At 46.8% G+C, this 19214-nt stretch overlaps 1 protein-coding gene across 1 annotated transcript in view; it reads right to left on the bottom strand.

The window, feature by feature from the left end:
- Positions 1-19214, bottom strand: part of LOC144152099 (uncharacterized) — a 173904-nt gene that overhangs the window by 58033 nt on the left and 96657 nt on the right. The window contains exons 2-3 of the mRNA XM_077683310.1: positions 7676-7828; positions 5546-5642 (exon numbers count right to left, since the gene is read on the bottom strand). Coding sequence (XP_077539436.1) covers positions 5546-5642; positions 7676-7828 — 250 coding nt within the window. The remainder of the gene's footprint in view (positions 1-5545; positions 5643-7675; positions 7829-19214) is intronic.

Here is a 19214-nt window from a genome sequence, read left to right as displayed (position 1 = left end):
AAAGGCATGAAGGAATCCAAATTCATCCAATTGAATTTGCAGCTAAAATTTTTACCCCCAAACGCGCTCTCATGCGGCCATGTCATTTGACTCAAAAGCACCTTTCAGCTGCTACATGACGGTTTTTCAAAGGCATGTGGTTGAAATGCCATTTGAGTAAAAGAAGCACCACCAATTATACTTGAAGTTTTAGGCCTTTTAAACGGGAACGCTCGTACTCTCGGACGCAGCTCCTGCATGCCGTATTTACAAAATTAATTATTTGCGAGTAAAACTTGGTTTTTAAAGAGCACGCTCTTGATAATCTTTCACTTGTTTTTGTATTTTATCATTCGATCTACGATTACAAGGTAACTTGTTACTCTCAACAGCGGCGGTGAGAAAAAGAAACTGCATATTTTGTGCATGTTTTGAGCGCGTTTATAGGTTAATATCAACTTAACGCCTAATAATGGTGTTCTTTCAGCACATTTGAGCTCCAAAATTAATTTTTCGTCAAGTTACGAGAACGAGGTACGAAACTCGGCAGCAGTAGTGACACCAAGACATTGCGGGCGAACGCGGAAACTTTCAACTGCTTTTGAGAATTGTCGTGTATATCGGCGGAACTCCTCCCAGTTCGAATGCCAGCTGAAATTTGGAAGGCGGTTCAACTTAAATGTCCCTTCAAACACTCGTGTAGCAAGGGTACAACTCCATCTCCTCTGTGAACCCACCATTCTCGGCCGTGGTAAAGTTCGATGGCTTTGCAGACTTTGCCCGAATGACGAGAAATTGTCATTTGATTTCGGCGCATTTTGATTCTCTCTTGATACACAAAATACGAAATTCCTGGACCATTTCTCCGTGTTATTGGTGAGAGGGCCGAATTATTCATGAGAAAAGGGGGACGACAGCGCTTCGTCGTGTCGTTTAGGGCAAATCAAGTTGCTAACGATGGAGCAGTGATCGCGTGGTCCATTGACACCGCTTACTGCACAAGTGTGTGCTTGCTGATGTTGTAGTTAAAACTCACTGTACGAGTTAGTACTCAGGACTGCCCGGTGCTCGATTGGCTGCGCCTATACGTTGTGACTATATTTTCAGGTTTAGGAAATGAAGGGAAAAAAAAACTCCGCTTTTGCCCTGCATAATATCGCGTTAAAAAAAAAACCCAAAAAGTTTCGTTTTTTCATAGCCGTAAAGTACGAACCATGTGGCGTTATTCTGTGTTATTACCGATCATTTGTGAACTTAGTCATTTTAACGTAATTCACGAAAAAAAAAAAGAACGACGACGACCGCCTGCTGGTACGGCTTTGTGCACAATACACTAAACACTACACCACTAAGTCTCTAGTTACTAATACTGACGTTTACGAGAATACATTGAACATACAAGGAACATCCAAAACTTGTTCTCAGTTTTGGACCGGTGGATCACATAACCACAATTATCCCTACTCTAAATGACATGGTTAGGTTAGGTCACGGGTGGATGGCACGCTGATATGAGTTTGAAGTCTGCCTGAAGCGTTGTTACCCTGACGACAGCCTCACAACCTTACCCTCACGACAGCCCTAACTGGGTTTGTTACGTTTATGTCACCGCGCGTACCTGTAGCTGCCCTGAACATGTGCTTTTCCGCAGATACTTCGCGAATACGAGTCATCTATTTATTCTACCTCAGTGAGTATGTATGTATTAATATTCCCGCAGCTCCTCACAGAAGTTCTCTCGTCACTGTATCTAGTGTCTGCAAGCACAGGCTGAACGCGACCACAGCTATCGTGATATCATTCAAGCGCTACACGCTAGCAGTAGCGCTTGGGATAGCTAACGCGCAACCTTCGGTCTCAGTTTGAAACAGAGACTTTTATTTCAGCGATTAGTCCTGCGTTAGTTCACAACCAATGCACGGGTATTTCACGAATCAAACGTTTCAAGAAAATGTCTTGAGGCTTTCTAATGTTTGGTGATTTTCTGACACATTGCCCATGTCCTTCCCATTGTCCCGCGGGATACCTGATATGTGATATACTTGTAATGACGTTAAGTTGCGACTCCAGTGCCGTGTGGCGCCCCGGATCGCAGCTCAACTGAAAGTTTCTTCCTTCTCAGGCTTCTGTGCGCGAGGTGAAGCTACCTTTCGGTAGTCTGCCAACAAATGTTTTCTTTTTTTTTTTTTTTTTCTGGGCTCCTCTTCGTACTTCGAACTTCGTACTGGCAAAAACGTTTTTAGGGCTGGGACCTTTAATTTGTACTCAGCGACACTACTTCAATGTTGGACGTCGGAAATCCCGAAATAAAGTGCACGGCTATGAAAGCGACGTGCTACGGATGTAACTGATATGTGTTTATTTCTTGTGCCATCCCCAATAAACTTAGCGTCACTTTTAAACTGTACCTGCAACGTGGGGGCAATTCTCAATTTTTAAAATTTTTTGCGAATTCGCCGTCTTGGCCCGAAGTGTTTTCTGATTGGCTGCAAGCTTTGTTACATGATTCCGGCTGTTAAGCGTGACAGATCGACTTCCGAAAGCACCTGACAAAACTGGATGTCAAAAATAAAAGTCAAAGGTCAAGGTTACGATCTCCAAAAATTCCCAAACGCCCAGGATAGCTTTCATAATAGCTTTGCAATACTGTTGTGTCCCCAACCGCTGCTCATTCGCTTTGAGCGGTCTTAAGAGCAATGAGACTGTTTCTTCACAGACCACTGTTACAAATGAGCAGTTATCCTTTGACGCTTTGCTGGCAATAATATTTGTTGTTGCAGCCCCTATCTAAACTAATTTTTCCTTCTACTGGTGGATACGTCTGCGGTATAAACTGGCGACAAAAGATCACAGGTACAGTCTGTTTTCTGCATAGGCCAGTGCTTTGCAATCGGGCAACAATTGCTATGACGCTAAACATAAACCACCAAGTGTAATGTCATAGGCCTCGATAGGATGATGATCTCACTTTTTTTTCTAAATGTGCTTGAGGTCGATATGTTGTTTTCTATCTCATCTGCTATCATAGGCAAACACGCGGAGGTTTTATGCTTACGCAGCGCTTGATTACCCACTAATACTGTCGCCTTCAGGCTGATGGTTCATTTAACAAAATCTCAATTTTCGTCGAAGTTTGTTCCACCTTCAACACGTGTGCATAAGGCAAAGCTATTTTGCATGCTGTCATGTATTTTGTGTTGTACATCGTGGCGCGCATAATCATTTATTACGTCAGACGACTACGAATAGAGGCTGGACACTGCAAATACAAACTTTGTTTTTTTCCTCGGGACTTTGATTAATGTTCGACAACACGTATTGCTGCACTAAGTACGCACAGAGCAGACTAAGCGGCTGACCTACAATCACACTTTATTCTTACTTTGGGGCAGTGACTTATATTCGACAACACTTACTTTGACATTGAACATTCACATCTAAGACTAGACAGCTTCGCTACAATATACTAAGGGTACAAGTTGATATTTGAAATGTGCTCGGGGTCTACATGATATGTGCTGTTATCTGGTGCCTCAAACGGGCGAAAGCTTTATCAGGTAAGTAGTACCAGAACGGTATTAAGAGACTGTGGTAGTACGTTGCCACTTTACAAAGTCAGGGTTTCTCGTTCACTAATTAGGGACGCTTGACGTCAGTTTACTAGAAAACGTGTTTCTACTCAAGACACTCACCATAGCATGACAGAAACGGGACATTTTTTGCGCTGTTGGAAATCGGTTGGTTCAACGCAGTTTCTAAAAAAATTAGTCCCGACTTCTGACGTGTACCAGTGCAAATTAAACACAATAAAAACATCATTAATATATACTTTGTTTATAGTTACCGGCGGTGACTTGCACTGGTCACAATCACCCAACACGCTAAACTTAAGCAGCACGGGAAATTGTTTTATCTTCGATATGTCTTCGTACGATTGCATCCTGAAAATGTGCTCCTGATCTACAAAAAAAGTGTTATTCTTTACAATGACTAAAAATTTCATCAGTGGCAGTATTATTGGGTATTTTGTATTTGGTACGCAGTGTCTATGAAACATCGACGTATCACTACTGAGAAATAATCTAATCTCGTGGCCAAAGTGTATGTTAATCGTCAGTCCCCATATTAGAGGCTACTTAACTTCGATCGCGCCATACTATCCACCTCGGCTGCGTGCCTTTTCTTTCGATTCTTTTTTTTTCATATTTTGGCAAATACTCAAGCGCCAATATTGGCCACAATTAGAGGTGCACGAGAGAAAATGAGTTTTTAAGTGCTTCAATTCTGTTATTTCTTTATGGGTTGCACCCTTGAGCGATTAAAGTGAAGCGGCAATTACTGGCAGCACGTCACTTTTTTTTTTTTTTCGTTTTCCTACAACTGACAGCAAAACCCGTGCACTTCCTACTTCATGCATCGGCGCATATACAACACACAAGAAAATTATCACCACGCTTTGTTTTCTTGCAACGGCAGTGTCTTGCATTATATCACATAGTAACTAAACTTCAGACAACACAGGACGAATGACTAGATTAAGAAATATATTGCGGTTTGAATGAATTCTGAAATTACGATTGGATGTACATAATAGGTGTTGATCACTGGCCTTACTGCCTCACGCAGAGGCCGTATATGGTACTGATACGTCACTACCTTGTAATACTGTTATATCACAACCGGCCGTTTATAGTAACGCGTAATGTTTCTACCAATATTTTGACTGAGCTCGAAGCTTGCTTCTCTTACGGTAGCCACTAAGTTTAAGGCTCCTGCATATATCTCTCTTAGTTTTTATTAGTCACTATGTGTGACGTCTGCCTCAGCTATGCGTCAAGCCCACACAGTAAGCGTTAATCGCTTAAAACCATTACTACACCTCAACCAGGTAAAGCCATGCTCAGTGCTCCGTCGCTTTCTAATACTGCTGCGTCACGACTTCCAGTAAATCGGTACGATGTAGTTCAGTATTCCTGACCACGTTCTAAGTGAAAATTTTGATATTTCTCAGATTTGTTTCCCCCAAAGCTGCTCACGCAGCTTTAGCGAAGACATTACGCCGGCAAACTCTTCACCACCAAGCTGGAACACGTCAAGTGAAGTGGCCTAAAAGGCGCGATATGCAATTATTCTTACTACCGCAATTACTGGGATTTTTTTTGCAGCCTCTCACTTGTTGCACCTTTTTTCTCCTCCGCATCTTTTCCAACGTCACTCCAAAATTTGATTTCTTTTTATGCCGGCGATTTATGCCTTCTCCGCCATTAGGTTGGATCATAGCGCATAAACGCTGTCTCTAATTAGCCAAGGAGCGGGCCGGATCGTTAAGAGCGCCTGAGGAAGAGGAAAGAGGCCGGATTATTATTATAATTTTGTCCCTGAAAGCCGAGCGATTCGGGGCCGAGCGTCGTTTGGCGGGGCAGTGTTGCGAGCAGCCGATCAATGGACCAGGCGTCGGCGGTGTTAAGGAGCGTGTCAGAGATAGCGAGCCCCGGCGGTGACGACGACGGCAGAGGCGGCAGCGGCGTGGCGGCCAGCCCGTGGGCGCTGCCCAGGAAGCACGCACCGACGCCCTTGCTCTGCAGCATCTCCATCAGCTTCTTGATGCTCTCGTCTCGGGATGCGAGCGTCTGCTTCTGCGTCTCTATCCGAAGCTCCAGCTCCTGCGAGACAAGGGGCGCCGTGCAGAGAAAGGGTCAAGACAAGAAGCGAGTCATGCACAAGTGTCTACAGTTTTCGCCAAAAGTATGTGGGCCAAGTAACGTGCTACTGCAAAATCAAGTAGCATAAGCTTCCCTACACTGGCAGTTTCATTGGTCATTTGAGTGAATCAAAACTGCAGCTAAACACACCCCAGGTATCCACGGGCTGTTCCGTACGCATAGTTTAGGAATAAGTTTTAATTTAACGTGATTTCTTACACATGCGCCAGATTGTCGTGGTTAGCAACGTTTTGTCACAGAACGTGACGCACGCCTGGCTTTAGCGAAAACTCCTCCTCCGCACGATACGTCACCCCGTCCTCAGCTTTCTTCCACGGTTACTTCCTTGCTCTCCACGATAGCGGTGTTGAAGGGTTCGGATTCCGCACATGTTCCCAACGATTCGCGCTAAAGTCACTAGTTTATGGGTTCGCAACGACGGGTCATTTCGTAGTCATTCCATTCCGTGTTCTGAACAATTCCTTTTGAACAGGAAGTAGTCGTAATTCTTTTTTTTTTTGTTGCAGTTCGCTTCGTCATTCCAACCGCCAAGGCCGTTGATCTAACTCATGACCACGAGCGTTGTAGATCAGTACCTTTAGCTACCACGTCATCACCGCGCGGCGTGAGCTGGTCCCCTCGCGCCCATGACGACGTACTACTCTAAGTGTATTTGTTGCCACAAAAACCAATCAGCACAGTACTGTTAGTAATCAAATAGAGATCAGTTAGTCGTCAAATATCACAGAGTGTGACCATTTGATTTACAGTTCCTGACACACCGCGGGCAGTCCGCGGGTAGTCCGAGGATTCCCCACGCCGTAGAGATATTAAAAACGAATGCCGGACTGCTTCTTGGGGACTGCGCGGTAATTAGGAGACTGTAAATCTAATAGAGCCAGTATACTTCCAGCATACGCCATAGAAAGTTCCAATATTAGGTTGGCTCACTGGGTGACTTCATAGACCATCCGTATAGCTTAGTAATCGACCGCCATGCAGAGCAGACAGAATTAAAGCAAACAGTAAAGCAACAGTTTTTTTGTTCCTATTTAACAAGAGTTCTTTACCAACTCCAAATGAACAAAAAGAAAACGTCGCAGAATGTTGCCTCTTTAACTGAAGAGAGTTCATTGCGACGTGAGCGTTTCACGAAAGGAGCACCAAGAATGAACTCTGCGATACATCAACTGCCAAGAAAGAGTTCTCCGCAACCAGTACCGTGTAAAGACTTTGGCTTCCAGAAGCGCTTTTGTCACGCTCGAGGTTGCAGAAGTGTACCAACACGAAAAACATATAAAAAATAAGTCAAGTATCCTTTCATTCTTTTTTCTCCCATAATTACATCAGGTTGCAAGCATCGGTTTATTGCAACGTTCTTGTCTTTAAGCGTGGCTTAGTGGAAGACGTTTCCTTTTTTATCTACTAGTCTATATTTTTGGTCTGGATGTCAGGTATTTTGCTTCCGTAACGCCAATAAAGGTCTCCCACCTAATGCCTTCCTTTTACATCAACATTAACAAAAATGACACCATCGCAGCCGAAACGATTATCAGAACTCCATTGATGACGAATGGTGGCACTGCCTCCAACATTCGTCAACATGTAGAATGCATGGGGACATGCCGGGTAGAGCCATACCAGTACTTCGACTGATTCAACAAGTCCTAAAATCAGATTACAAAGGGGGGGTTCACACTTAGGATGACTTGAAGTCGTTGCTTACAAGTGCCTAAACAAAGTGCTCAGAGCAGTTGATTGTAACTGTCCGTTCGAAGGCGTGTTAGTGCCATAACGCGGCATCCCCTTACAAAGACATTGTCATTTTTCGTAGCTTTGCAGAACCGGAGTGTGGGATTGTCTGTGTCGCACATGCGTAGTCGTTTTATACCTGTCGAATACAACAGGCGCAATTGGCGCCTCACGGGAAGTCCAGCAGCGGGAACTGTCCCGCGTTAAGAAGAACGGGAGGTCGGGCGCAGGGCGCGTCGCACCTTGATGGTCTCCCTCAGCAGGAAGATCTCCTTGGCCATGTGCTCCTTCTCGGCGTAGAGGGCGTCCAGGTGCTGACGCAGCTCGGCGTCGGGGTTCCGCATGTGCGCCATTCGCAGCTCTTCCTCCAGCTGCCGGATCAGCGACGCCTGCTTCTGCAGAGCCGGGAGGAAGAGGAGGAGGAGGAAGAAGAGTGTGAGACATGACAGCGCTTTGGCCAATCCCCCTGAGTGGGCATGAGTTATTCTCTCGGCACCAACCAACCAACTTTGTGAGCATATTATATCTACTGCTATGAACATTCGACAGGAAACCCAGCTGTTGATAGGCTGTAGATAGTGTGTTCATATAAAAATCGTTGATAGTCGTTTCGTCTATTTCTTCTTCCAAAAGTGGGCTTTTTTTTTCTCGCAGTTTTTCACAGTGAACTCATACCAACTCGCTTTGATTGTTGTTGTTCTAAGAAAACCCGGGTATAGCAAGGTACACGTACAGTCGGAAAAACCTTTAAAGGGACCTTGCAACACTTCTTTCAACTTTTTTTTGAAACCCTAAATACTTGCAGAACGTAGTCACCCAACATACCCAGTACTTAGATAAGGGGGTCGCAAAGTACCTCAGCCAAAAACTACTGCTCTATGCTCATCAGATAACTTGGAAACTCGCTCAAAAGATTTTTCTCTCTTTACCAGTGTAGACGTTCTTCGACGGCCCGAATTGCGTCTCTGAGGCCACGTAGCGGCTGTTGGCCGGTTTCCCTTCAGTGGCAGCAATGAACGCTTTTCGTTAGCGACTTAAAAAATAAAGGCACAAAACCAAAGCAGAAACGGAAGGCGTATCTGGTGCGACCAGCAAATCACGCAGTGCCTTTCCATGCTCGCGATAACTGTAGCTTTCGCAGTGCTTCGAGACGCGAAGGAAAGAGAGAACGCGTTTATAGAAAGTGTTGCAGGGTCCTCTTAACTAGCGTGCGCGAGCTGCGACTTTTCATGCCTGAGCGCCGTATGACGGAAGACAAGTTGCAAACATGTCGAGATTAAATGCGTGCTCAGAAACCGCGCTCAGCTGGGCCCATCGTCTGCAAGGCTGTTCTACCGCCTATAAAGGACGACGCGGCAAGATATCGTGGAGAAGTTTGATGGAGAACACCAGAGCGACTCCCAGACTGATGACAACACGAAAATGCGCTTATTAACAATATACTTCCGTTCGCCGAGGTGGTGCTTATTCGAAACGATTGATTGATTGATTGTAGGGTTAAACGCGCCGACGCAACGCAGGCGATGAGGCGCGCCGCAGTGGAGGGCTCCGGAATAATTTTGACCACCTGGGGATCTTTAACGTGCGCCGGAATCTCGTACACACGGGCGTTTTTGCTTTTCGCCTCCATAAGAAAAGCGGCCGCCGCGGCCGGGAATCGAACCCACGACCTCGTGCTCAGCAGCGCAACGCATTAGCCACTGAGCCACCACGGCGGGTCATATTCGAAACGAATTCTCAGAGGTTTATCCGAGACGAAATAAATTTGAACAGCGTTTCCAGAAACGATTGTTACGTTAAGTGACCGAAATTCCGCCGTTGTTTTATGCATCAGGTCTGTTTCAGATGTTTAATACCTTCCAGGTAAAACCGCTGTACAATTACCAGCTTTGTCAATATTACATACCATTTTTATTTAAATAATACGGCACGTTTACTACAGAAGCTAATTTGCAGAAAAAATCATGAGTCATTCAACTGTGTGAAGGTCAGAAACGAAAAGTTGGAGGGTGGGGAAAGAGGCCGCGAAGGCAGGATTTCGGCCTTCGGAAATCGCCGTAAAACAAACAGTCGTTTCGGTGCACGGAAGCGTCAAGCGTGATTGAACCGGCGCCGCACTCACCTAATGGAACGATGCCACGAAACGACTGCGGGTGGCCGCAAACCTCGTCAGGTTAGCTGTGCCGTGCCACGGGTTCCGTTCTTCTCCCGAAGCTTTTATTTTTTTCCTTTCTCTGTCAGTTTTACCTGGGCCTTCTCCGAGATCTGCTTTCGCGCTAGCTAGCTCTTACGTATGTCAGCACCACGGAAACGCGGCGGGAAGAACAGTACACAAGACACGGCGTTTCTAGCGAACCCTTTGAAGAACGAAAGTGTCATAGGGAGTTCCGCGAGTCTATATAGCGCCGTCATCCTGCTTAAAATACGTACAGTGATAGACGAATGACTTGCCAACACGAACAGTTGAACCTGATGGCGCGAAATTGAAGAATAATGTCATTAAAGATCGAGTAATGGCGAGCTTCTGGTATACTTGGAAAGTCATGGTATTGAAATTTGTTATCGTGCCTCAGGCATGCAGAAGTTTGACTTGAAGTGGAAAGAAATTGCGTCTTACGAGTTAGTGTTTCATTTGGCCATGAAAACAAAAACACATTCTCTCACACCCTTCCGACAAATACGGATGCGGATTTCTTATCGATTAAACTGGTCAGTATGGTAACATGCACTACTTTAAAACTTTAATGCAGAAGTTATCTGTCAATTACTTGCTGCAGCCGCTTTACGTCACGTTACGCGATAGAAGTGCGTTTACTTAAGCCGTTACCTTAACGCAATTAGTGTACTTTCACTCCCTCCCCCCTTTAAAATAAGATTTCGCGGAATAAATGCAAAGTAAGCGGACATGTACAGGTTTTCCAAAAGACCTATTCGTTCGTTCCAAAGACCTGCAGTGTAGAAATGTTGTGCGGTGCGGTTAACTTATCCAAACCAGGCAGATACAAAATACGCTGGCTGTACGCAAGAATCCTTGTATTTTTTACGTTCACCACCTCGAGCAAATGCCGTCGTAAACACAAAATAAAGTTCGTGGAGAAAAGTGCAAGATCCATTGCACAGCCGGAAGCCCGGCTGCGTCTCGCGAATAAGTTTATGAAAACATGCTCAACGCCACCGATAAAGAAAATTTGTGGCTGTATTGTTTACGATGTGTTCACAGTTCAAGATGTTAAATTTAAACAGAATCCTACAGCGTACAGCGTGAGCCGACCAGTTACCGGTACCCCATTTGGCCAATTTCGATGCGTCAGGATGCGATGCCTCGCAGAAGCTGCTCCCAGTTATTCGCTCATTAAGCAATTAATGGATGAAAAAGGTGAGTGCTAAGGAAACAAAAAAAAAACAGCGTCAAACGCGGGTGTAATCACTGCGTATTCTACTACTTGGTAGCCCCTTCATGCACGTAACGCGCTCGTGAATTGCCATGTTCGAATTATGTTCTGTTATCGTTCGTACACGTCAATGAGTTCCACCACGATAGTTCCGTTTTTATTTCCATTGACAGAGAAAATGGCTTGCGCTAGGTTCTGACCAAAATTGCGTGCGTATCATGTCACGTCCACAAATCGCCCTCACTCGCTCTAAAGCTAGGGTTAAATGCTTTGTAGCTTTTAATATAATAGAGGTATCTTAAAAAATCATTCTCAAAATGATCGCTAAGACGACTCCCTCGTTACACAAAGTTTCGTTTACTTGTCACAATTAGTCAGTTAACAGTGAAGTTCTAAACGCTAGAGAATTCCCGACTGCTGCCAACACAAAGCCGTCTACGGAGGGAGTATGGTTACAGGAAGCGGCTGTAAGACTTGTCTTATCAGAACTATCCCGAAACCAGTTATATCAGATTTATTTAAAACTAATTCAAAAGGAGGTTATATGTGTGTGTTTTATTCGATCAGTATAGGACTCGGTTGTATGCTGGTGAACTCCCACATGAGTTCAAAATATCCCTAGTGCACTTCTTTTCCACTTTCCATTTCAATAAATCACTAACTAATAATAAATATAAATAATCGATAAGTAGAGTAAGTCACCATACATAAGTCAATATAGTTATCCACGAATCCAGCTTCGCTGGTTGTCCATCTTCGGAGTAGTATAAAGGCTCTATTATTTCTTTCTAAATAAGGATAGGACAGATTGCAGTTAGTTACGTTACGCATGCATCAATCATTGAGAATTTCTTCATTGACGCGTCGTTTTTTTAGCCAAATACCGAGTTAACCCTTCACAACCTTCACTGCGGATATCAAACAGCCCCACAGGATAAAGTTGCTCGTTAATCAACATCTGCCCCTCTCGTTTCGTTCCTCGCGTAACGACTACCTTCATTCAGATGATTAAATTTTTTAAACTGCCCGATAAAATCTGACTATTCAATTGAGTACTCAATAGTTAGCCAATGAATATAGCAGGGTGAAAGCCATAACAGCGCGCTAAATTCAGTTTAATACGCTAACTAAACTTCACCAATAAACAGTGTACAGGGAAAAAGAGGCGCCAGCGGAAAGCAGTCATGGCTCATTAAAAGAAAAAAATATGTAGAGAGAGAAGTAGTGTCAATTGCGACAATATTGCTGTATTCTTTGCCAGAAAAACAAAACAAAAAGACAGACTGAAACGTTTGTCACTTCTCCAAACGCCAGGCCTCTATTAAAAAAAACCAAAAAAATACTTGTGCTCTTCTCTACTGAGACCCAACATTTAGCGGAACATAGTTAAGCCGTTTGAAACCCGCGCTTGCAATCCCCCCATGCCCTCTTTTTTCTCCCACCCGCAATGCAGAACGAGCCGAAGAATAAATGGAAGCGCCCATTCGCTGCCCGAACGACACGAGCCCCGCCACGCTACTGCTTTTCCCGCCGTCTGCCTTCCTTGCTCCGCGCACCCTACATGGCTGTTTCCGGGGCCATTCGCATGCAAAATAAGGAATCCCTCCCTGAACATCGCGTGGCACGCCTAAATCCATCCTCTGTGAGGCCCCGCACTACCGCTTGCCCCTTGCCCCCGCGGGGGAGAAGGGGGGGGGGGGGGGGGGGGGGTGCGCGTCACGAGCGCCCTCACCCGGCCACGCTCCTCGAGTGTCCCGCGGAGTTTGCCAAGAGGCAGCGGAAACAGTGGCCTAATGCCCGTCCCGAACGCTATTCGCTATGCAAACGAGTCATGAGCTCCCGTCCCCGAGGGACGCTAAAGTGGTCAATCAGCGCCTTCTGGCTCGCTCCGCGCGCAGCGAGCGAAGTTGCTTTGTGGGCGAAATTTATCGGTTCGGAAGCAAGCCTTGCCTTGCTTCGCCGTTCGCTCTGCTGTGGGCAGACAAAACGCGGGAATTTGGGTCAATTCTTTTTTTTTTTTTTTTTCCCACAATTGTGGGGTTCCTTTTTGTTCAGTTAACGGCACGCGTCAACATGCTCAGACTTTTACGATTATGCGGTACTTCTTTGTGTTCGCCGGTTCGCGAGTTTCGGGAACTATAAAGTAGTTGTGCGGTTTTTTTTTTCTTTATTGCTTTAAAGTGGGTCAAGAGACATGTTAACTGGGTTTTCGCTCTGCTGTGTTCATAACAAGTCAATACAGACGCCTCAATCTAGGTCACGGCGAGGTCAAACACTTTGTCTGGTATTACTGGCACGGAATGGTGCAATCTGTTCAAACAGAGGGACCAGTAATTGTCGTGATACGCCGGAAAATATGAAAAAAGAAAAGCTTTTCCGGTTGGACAAATGGCATACGCAAATTGAACTCAAATTTAGTGTACTAGTGATGACAAAAGAATGCACTGACGATTATTATACTCCCTTATGCGAAATTTGTGAGCAGCGCGAACTGCAGTCTTCTCAGTCACGGTGCACATCAGCTGCGTCTCGGGAAGTGATCGCGTGATCAGCAAACGCACGGTGGCGCGCGCTACGCTGCCGTTATCTCGGAGCGCTTCGCCGCCGCTGAGGATGTTGTTGCTAATCAAATCATGTTTAAACCTCCCGCGCAAATGTCACGTGGTTCGGATAAGCCACAGACGGGGTAGGAGCTACTGGCGAAAGTGTGAGGAGGTGGCAGTTGGACATACTGAGCCGCGGCGACGCGCTGGGAGATGACGCCGTGGAAGCGCGTGCCACCCTCCTCCTCACACTTCCGCCAGAGGCTCCTTCGTTTTCTTTGTGCCTGGGGTGTCTTGTTCGCTTGAATGATTGATCATGGGGTTTAACGCGCCGAAACTGCAGAGTTTATGAGGCGCCGTAGAGGAGGGCTCCGGAATAATTATGACCACCTGGGGATCGTTAACGTGCGCCGAAATCTCGTGCACACGGGCGTTTTAAATGCAGAGCATTTCAGTAACTCACGATGTCACCCGCGTTGACGTCCGTCGTAGTCCGCACCGTCGTTGTCCGCACAACGCTTGTGACATCGTGAGTTACTGAAATGCTCTGCATTTAAAAAAAATACTATCCGGCGCCTGGTTTCGATCCCTCGACCCTGCGGGCGGAACGCAATGTACATGGTGCTGTACCCACTGCGCTACAAAGCCGACACAGAATGGGAGGCTACGAACGCGCCTTATATCCTTGACTCATTCAAATTACTGCTGACGAGCGCTCTCTCGTCAGCAGTTGCCACAAGTGCAACAACATTAACGTAACGCAAACTACTTAACGTCGTGCGCCCCCGGAAATGCTCTGCATTTGATCGTGCCCCTCGCGAGGGGGATGTTTCACTGCGTCGCCATGCGAACAGTTTGCCATTATAGTTTCCGCCCGCTCCGGTCGGTGTCGCCACGGTTCAAACCACGGCAGGGGAGCTGCGCGGGCGTTCGTTGATCGGCGTGCGTTCCGGCGTGGTGGTTTGATGGTTGTGGCGAGTTCAGTCTGCACTTGGGATTTTAAATGCAGAGCATTTTAGTAAATCACGACGTCACCCGCGTTGACGTCCGTCGTAGTCCGCACCGTCGTTGTCCGCACCCCTCCCCCCACACTTTTTGCTTTTCGCCTCCATCAGAAAAGCGGCCGCCGCGTCCGGGAATGGAACTCGCGTCCGCGGTGTCTCGTTCGCTCGCCCGGTTACGCGGACATCGCTGCCTTCACCACCACCGCCACCACCGCCGCCGCCGCCGCCAAACGCCTGTACCGGGCCTCAAAGCGCTGCGCCCTGAACAGTATTACGATGAAACTTTTCACAACGAGAGTACCATAGTTAAAAACTGCAACTGGACCCTCAATGAGTGATACCAATAAATAGATTCAAACAACTAAACGAATCTTCTGTACGTTGATAAGACGTCGGATTACACAGGGCCCTCCCTGTATTGGGGCCACTCATATTTTTAGCTTGCATTAACAATATTGCAATGGGTATTTCGTTATCTACTCCCCTCTTTGCAGTTAATTGCGCTGTCTACAGAGAAATAAGGAGCGAGAGTGGCGTTACCTAACCACACACTGATTTGGAGTGAGCTCCGGCCTGGTGCTTTGCCTGGAAAATGGACCTAAATAATAGGAAGTGTGTTTACGTTTTTTAGGCGAAAAAGGAAGCCATCGGAGTCTGAGTACCTTTCAAACACTGGGCCTGAAACAAAGGCGCTCGATATACATATCTACGTGTAGTCATTTCGTCCGATTGTTTGTGGAGCGCACATGTAAGTGATGTGGTTGGTAGAGCTGGTAGAGGGAGAAATTTTATTCAACTCAATTGGAAAAACTTAAAACATTGAAAAAACGGAAGCCTGCCTCAAAATACCGTTGAATGCGTATAAGTGCTCTCTCTCTCTCTCTCTCTCTCTCTCTCTCTCTCTCTCTCTCTCTCTCTCTCTCTCTCTCTCTCTCTCTCTCTCTCTCTCTCTCTCTCTCTCTCTCTCTCTCTCTCTCTCTCTCTCTCTCTCTCTCTCACGCACACGCACTCAGACGCACACACGTGCGGGCCCACGCACGGACACTCGTGCAGAAGGAGGATAAGGTATAAAAAAGACGACTAATATTGCAACACAAAACACCCAAGCCCCCTCCCCCTCAAACAGGCGAAAATCCACGCAGGGACAATACGGCTCGTCTGCCCCAGAAAAAGCCCCACAAACAAACGCCCAAATCTAGTAGCTGGGCCGCGCCTGTGCGTCTAACACAGATCCTCTATGCTATCAGCTTATTGCGTCAGTCCTTCGGACCGACCTTGCACCGCACAAAGGCAGCGTGCATGATCGCGCAAAATGCGATCTTGCCCGGCGGGCTGGGCCGAGCAGCGATTCTCCAAAAATTGAAAAAAGAGAGAGAGAGAAAAAAAAAAAACATGTGGCGAGAACAGACGCTAGACAAAATGAAAAGGAGGGGCGGAACTCGAGCAGCAACTCTGAAAAACGCCCCCCGAAAATTCTAGATCACGGAGCGTTGATAAACAGTGAACAAGAAGAACAACGACCAAAAAAAGCTCACGAAAAGGGACCAAGAAAAGCAAAGAAAGCGCAGCGGAATGATGGCGAAAAGCTGGCTTACAGCTAAAGCGTCACCGCTTAGGTAACTAAGCCCTCGAATTGCGTCAGCGTGAAGAACGATATCGTCCAAACACGCGCCCCTAGCCGAGACGAAAAAAAAAAATCTAGATAACATCATGGCGCAACATAGAATAGCCGTGCTCGGGGACAACGCGCAGGAGAGCTTTTGAGGCGTAATCGCCTGGGCGGCGATTGCGATGCGCCGAGAGGCGAGCGGGCGAGCGTGTGATGTGAATACAGCGGTAACACCGATGCTGCGAGGGTTGCGACAATCCGCGGAGGAGCAGGAGCTGCTTGTTTGTCCAACGCCTCTCCTGTCCTTTTGTTCGCGCAGACGTGGCGGCGTTCGCGGCGGAGGCGGCGGCGAGCGCGAGCCCAGTGGCGGAGCCTCTCACGAACACCCTTCGATAAGGAATCCGTATGTGTGGTAGTTACAGCACTGTTCGATTAGTCGCAGACACGCGACATTGTTCTCCGGAGGGCTACCCCTCATGCCATTTTATGAACATCAGCGAAGTCGCCCCCGAATGACAAATCTGTACTCACACCTCCTACTCCGCATGGTGTTGCTCACACGGACGCGCAAGTTATTGGGGAACAAGTCAACGACGAGGGGTGAATGAACACCGGCTTGGCATGGGAGGCGCATATCTCGCATCCAACGCCTTTTTTACGAAGTGTATAAAGAGTCAAGCCCTGGCGAATCGGAAGGGGGGGGGGGGGGGATTAAGTCATTTATTTTCGAATGAAGACCGTACACTGAGCTTTTCATTTATCTTGTCGATGTTCGCCGGACGCAAATGTCGATCGCTTCCTGCTACCCCCCCCCCCCCCCTTTTATAGGTAATGTTTTTTTTTTTCGTTTTCCCGAAATATAGGCTGCTGATTTAAACAGGGTTATGATCTCGACACACCAGCCCATCAGCCCATTTTCTCCGGTGTTTGTATGCAGTCATATAATTTTATATAAAAATAATTACGGTTAAACGTTTTGCAACATCATTGTTTTGAACCCTGCAGGATGTAGTAACGCGCAGGACAAGAAATTTACACTAAAGTAGCTAGTGCAGCTAAGAGAGAAAGCCCCCTGTTAAAATCCGGTAAAGTTGATACAATTATTGATACAAGTATTGCACGACACATTCAACGACATGAGGATTAGTTCTTTGCGCCTCCGCAATGCTGGCTACGCGTGCTGCATTAATGCTCATATGGAACAAGCAGAAAGATTGAAGTACACCTCAATCCAACTCAAGACTACATGGAAGTCGAACTAGTCTCTCCATATCTTCGCAGCTGAATAAAAATTCTCCCTGGTATCGGCCATGACCCAGGAACCACCAGCTATCTACGGCGGTCGCCCTACTAATTACCTTACCAGAAAATTACTTAGTGCCAGTGTGAGAGCAAATTAATCCTAGATGGGCTCTACGGCGACGATGACGGAGCGCATTCTTCCTCCCTGCTGGAAGGAAGGAAGGACGTAGAAGGAAGGCAGGAAAGTTAACCTGGCTAGAGGCCAGTTGTGCTATCCTCAACGTGGGAAACGGAAAATAAGTAACAAAGAGAAAGGAGAGAATGAAGAAAAGGGGGAGCAGACAGGTATACCCAGCGTTGAAACACTAAACGTTCAAGTTCAGTAATTGCCACAGGAGGCTTTCAGTCAAAAGTCTGGTCTTCAAGTTTGTCGCCCGTAGAAAGCGTATGAGTTCCTTAATCGCCTTCTGACCGGATGACAGAGACGGTCAGTGGCACAGAATCTTCTCCTCCGAAAATGGCCGCCGAGAGTCCAGGTTCCTCAGTGCTGACGACAGCGTCTTTCTTTCAGGCGAGTAGCGTGGGCACTCGCATAAAACGCGGCGTGTCGTCTCCGGCGTGCCGCATGTTTCGCACTCCTCACTTGCTGCCATTCCTATTAAGTATGAGTAAGAATTTGTGAATGCCACCCCCAGCGAGAGGCGGCAAAGAAGAGCTGCGTCAGACCGTGGGAGGCTTAGTGGAAGGGGACGTTGCAGGTTGCGGTGAAGGGCACCAATCAAGGGTCAAGGGTCAAGGGCACATGGAAATACCGTAGAAGCTAGGTGCGGCAGCCCAGAAAGGCACCGCCTGATTCCCGCCAAAGCAGGTACATTTCTAAGTGCGGATCCCTTTTGGGGCCCCACTTGCCGTCGTACCTAACGCGCAACGCGGCGTCACGCACCCAATCAGAGGCTTCGAAAAGATCGCCGCTTCCCTTGGTCGAGATCAAACTTGAGTCCCTCACGTTACGAAACCGATGTCAATCCCACTGCGCCATACGGGCACACGTTTCTCAGATGCAATGTGTTGGGGGTGATCTTTGTGCTGCGCCGTTGCCGCATAGACTGTCGTTGCTAGGACGCAAATAACTACCCGTCGATATTGTCCAATACTGCCATGACTCAAGACGAAAGACTACGAGAATGAAAGTGGCTGTGTCCTTGCGTGCGCTATCTTATGGCCGCCATGTAAGTACATTCTGTAAATACGGCCATCGCATCTCTGTAAACAGGCTCCTTCCCATCAACCTCGGATTGCCTCAATACCGCTACGTAACAACATAAAATAAGGAAAAAATCACGAATCAACTCACTAATTACCCCAAATCAATGAAAACTTAATCCGGTGTCTCTTTATGGGTTTGATGATGCTTAGCGGCTTCCCCTTTGTAACGGGGTGGCGTTGGACAGCGACCTTCGTCGTAACGCCACTCTACAATCACCTGGCCAAAAAAATTACAAAAAAAAAACCTTTATATAAAATTTTTGTGCTAATTTGTTGTGCTTCTTGTTGTGTTGTGCTTCTTTGTTGTGCTTCTTTGTTCGCATGTCTTCCCAGGTTGTTCTCTGCTCTTTTCCCACCAACATTGTAATCTTCTTTTACTAATCTCTACTGCTGTCCAATTTACTTTTCCGTTAACCTAAAAGCCAAGGGCTTACGGAAGCTGGATGCCTTCCTCACTGAGGACTGGACGGATACCTTTGCACTCCTTTGCATTATATCGTATGGTTTCTGGCTCCCTGCCGCAATCTGCGCACAGTTCTTCCTGTACCGACTCGCGGATAAGCGTTTTTGTCCGCAAGCAACCCGCCCTGGCTTCAAAAAGCAATGCACTCCCTTTGGTGTTATCAAAGAACCTTTCCCTCGTGATCTCCCGCTTCACCATACTGTAGATATCTAAGGACTTCTTTGCGTCCATCCCCCTTTTCCAGGTCGTTGTCTCTAATTAT

Source organism: Haemaphysalis longicornis, unplaced genomic scaffold (assembly GCF_048455015.1).
Source record: "Haemaphysalis longicornis isolate Haplotype H1 unplaced genomic scaffold, Haemaphysalis longicornis Haplotype H1 scaffold_9, whole genome shotgun sequence".
NCBI classification, from domain to species: domain Eukaryota; kingdom Metazoa; phylum Arthropoda; class Arachnida; order Ixodida; family Ixodidae; genus Haemaphysalis; species Haemaphysalis longicornis.
The sequence above is the reverse complement of the archived record's forward strand: the minus strand, read 5'-3'. Positions and strand labels throughout refer to the sequence as shown.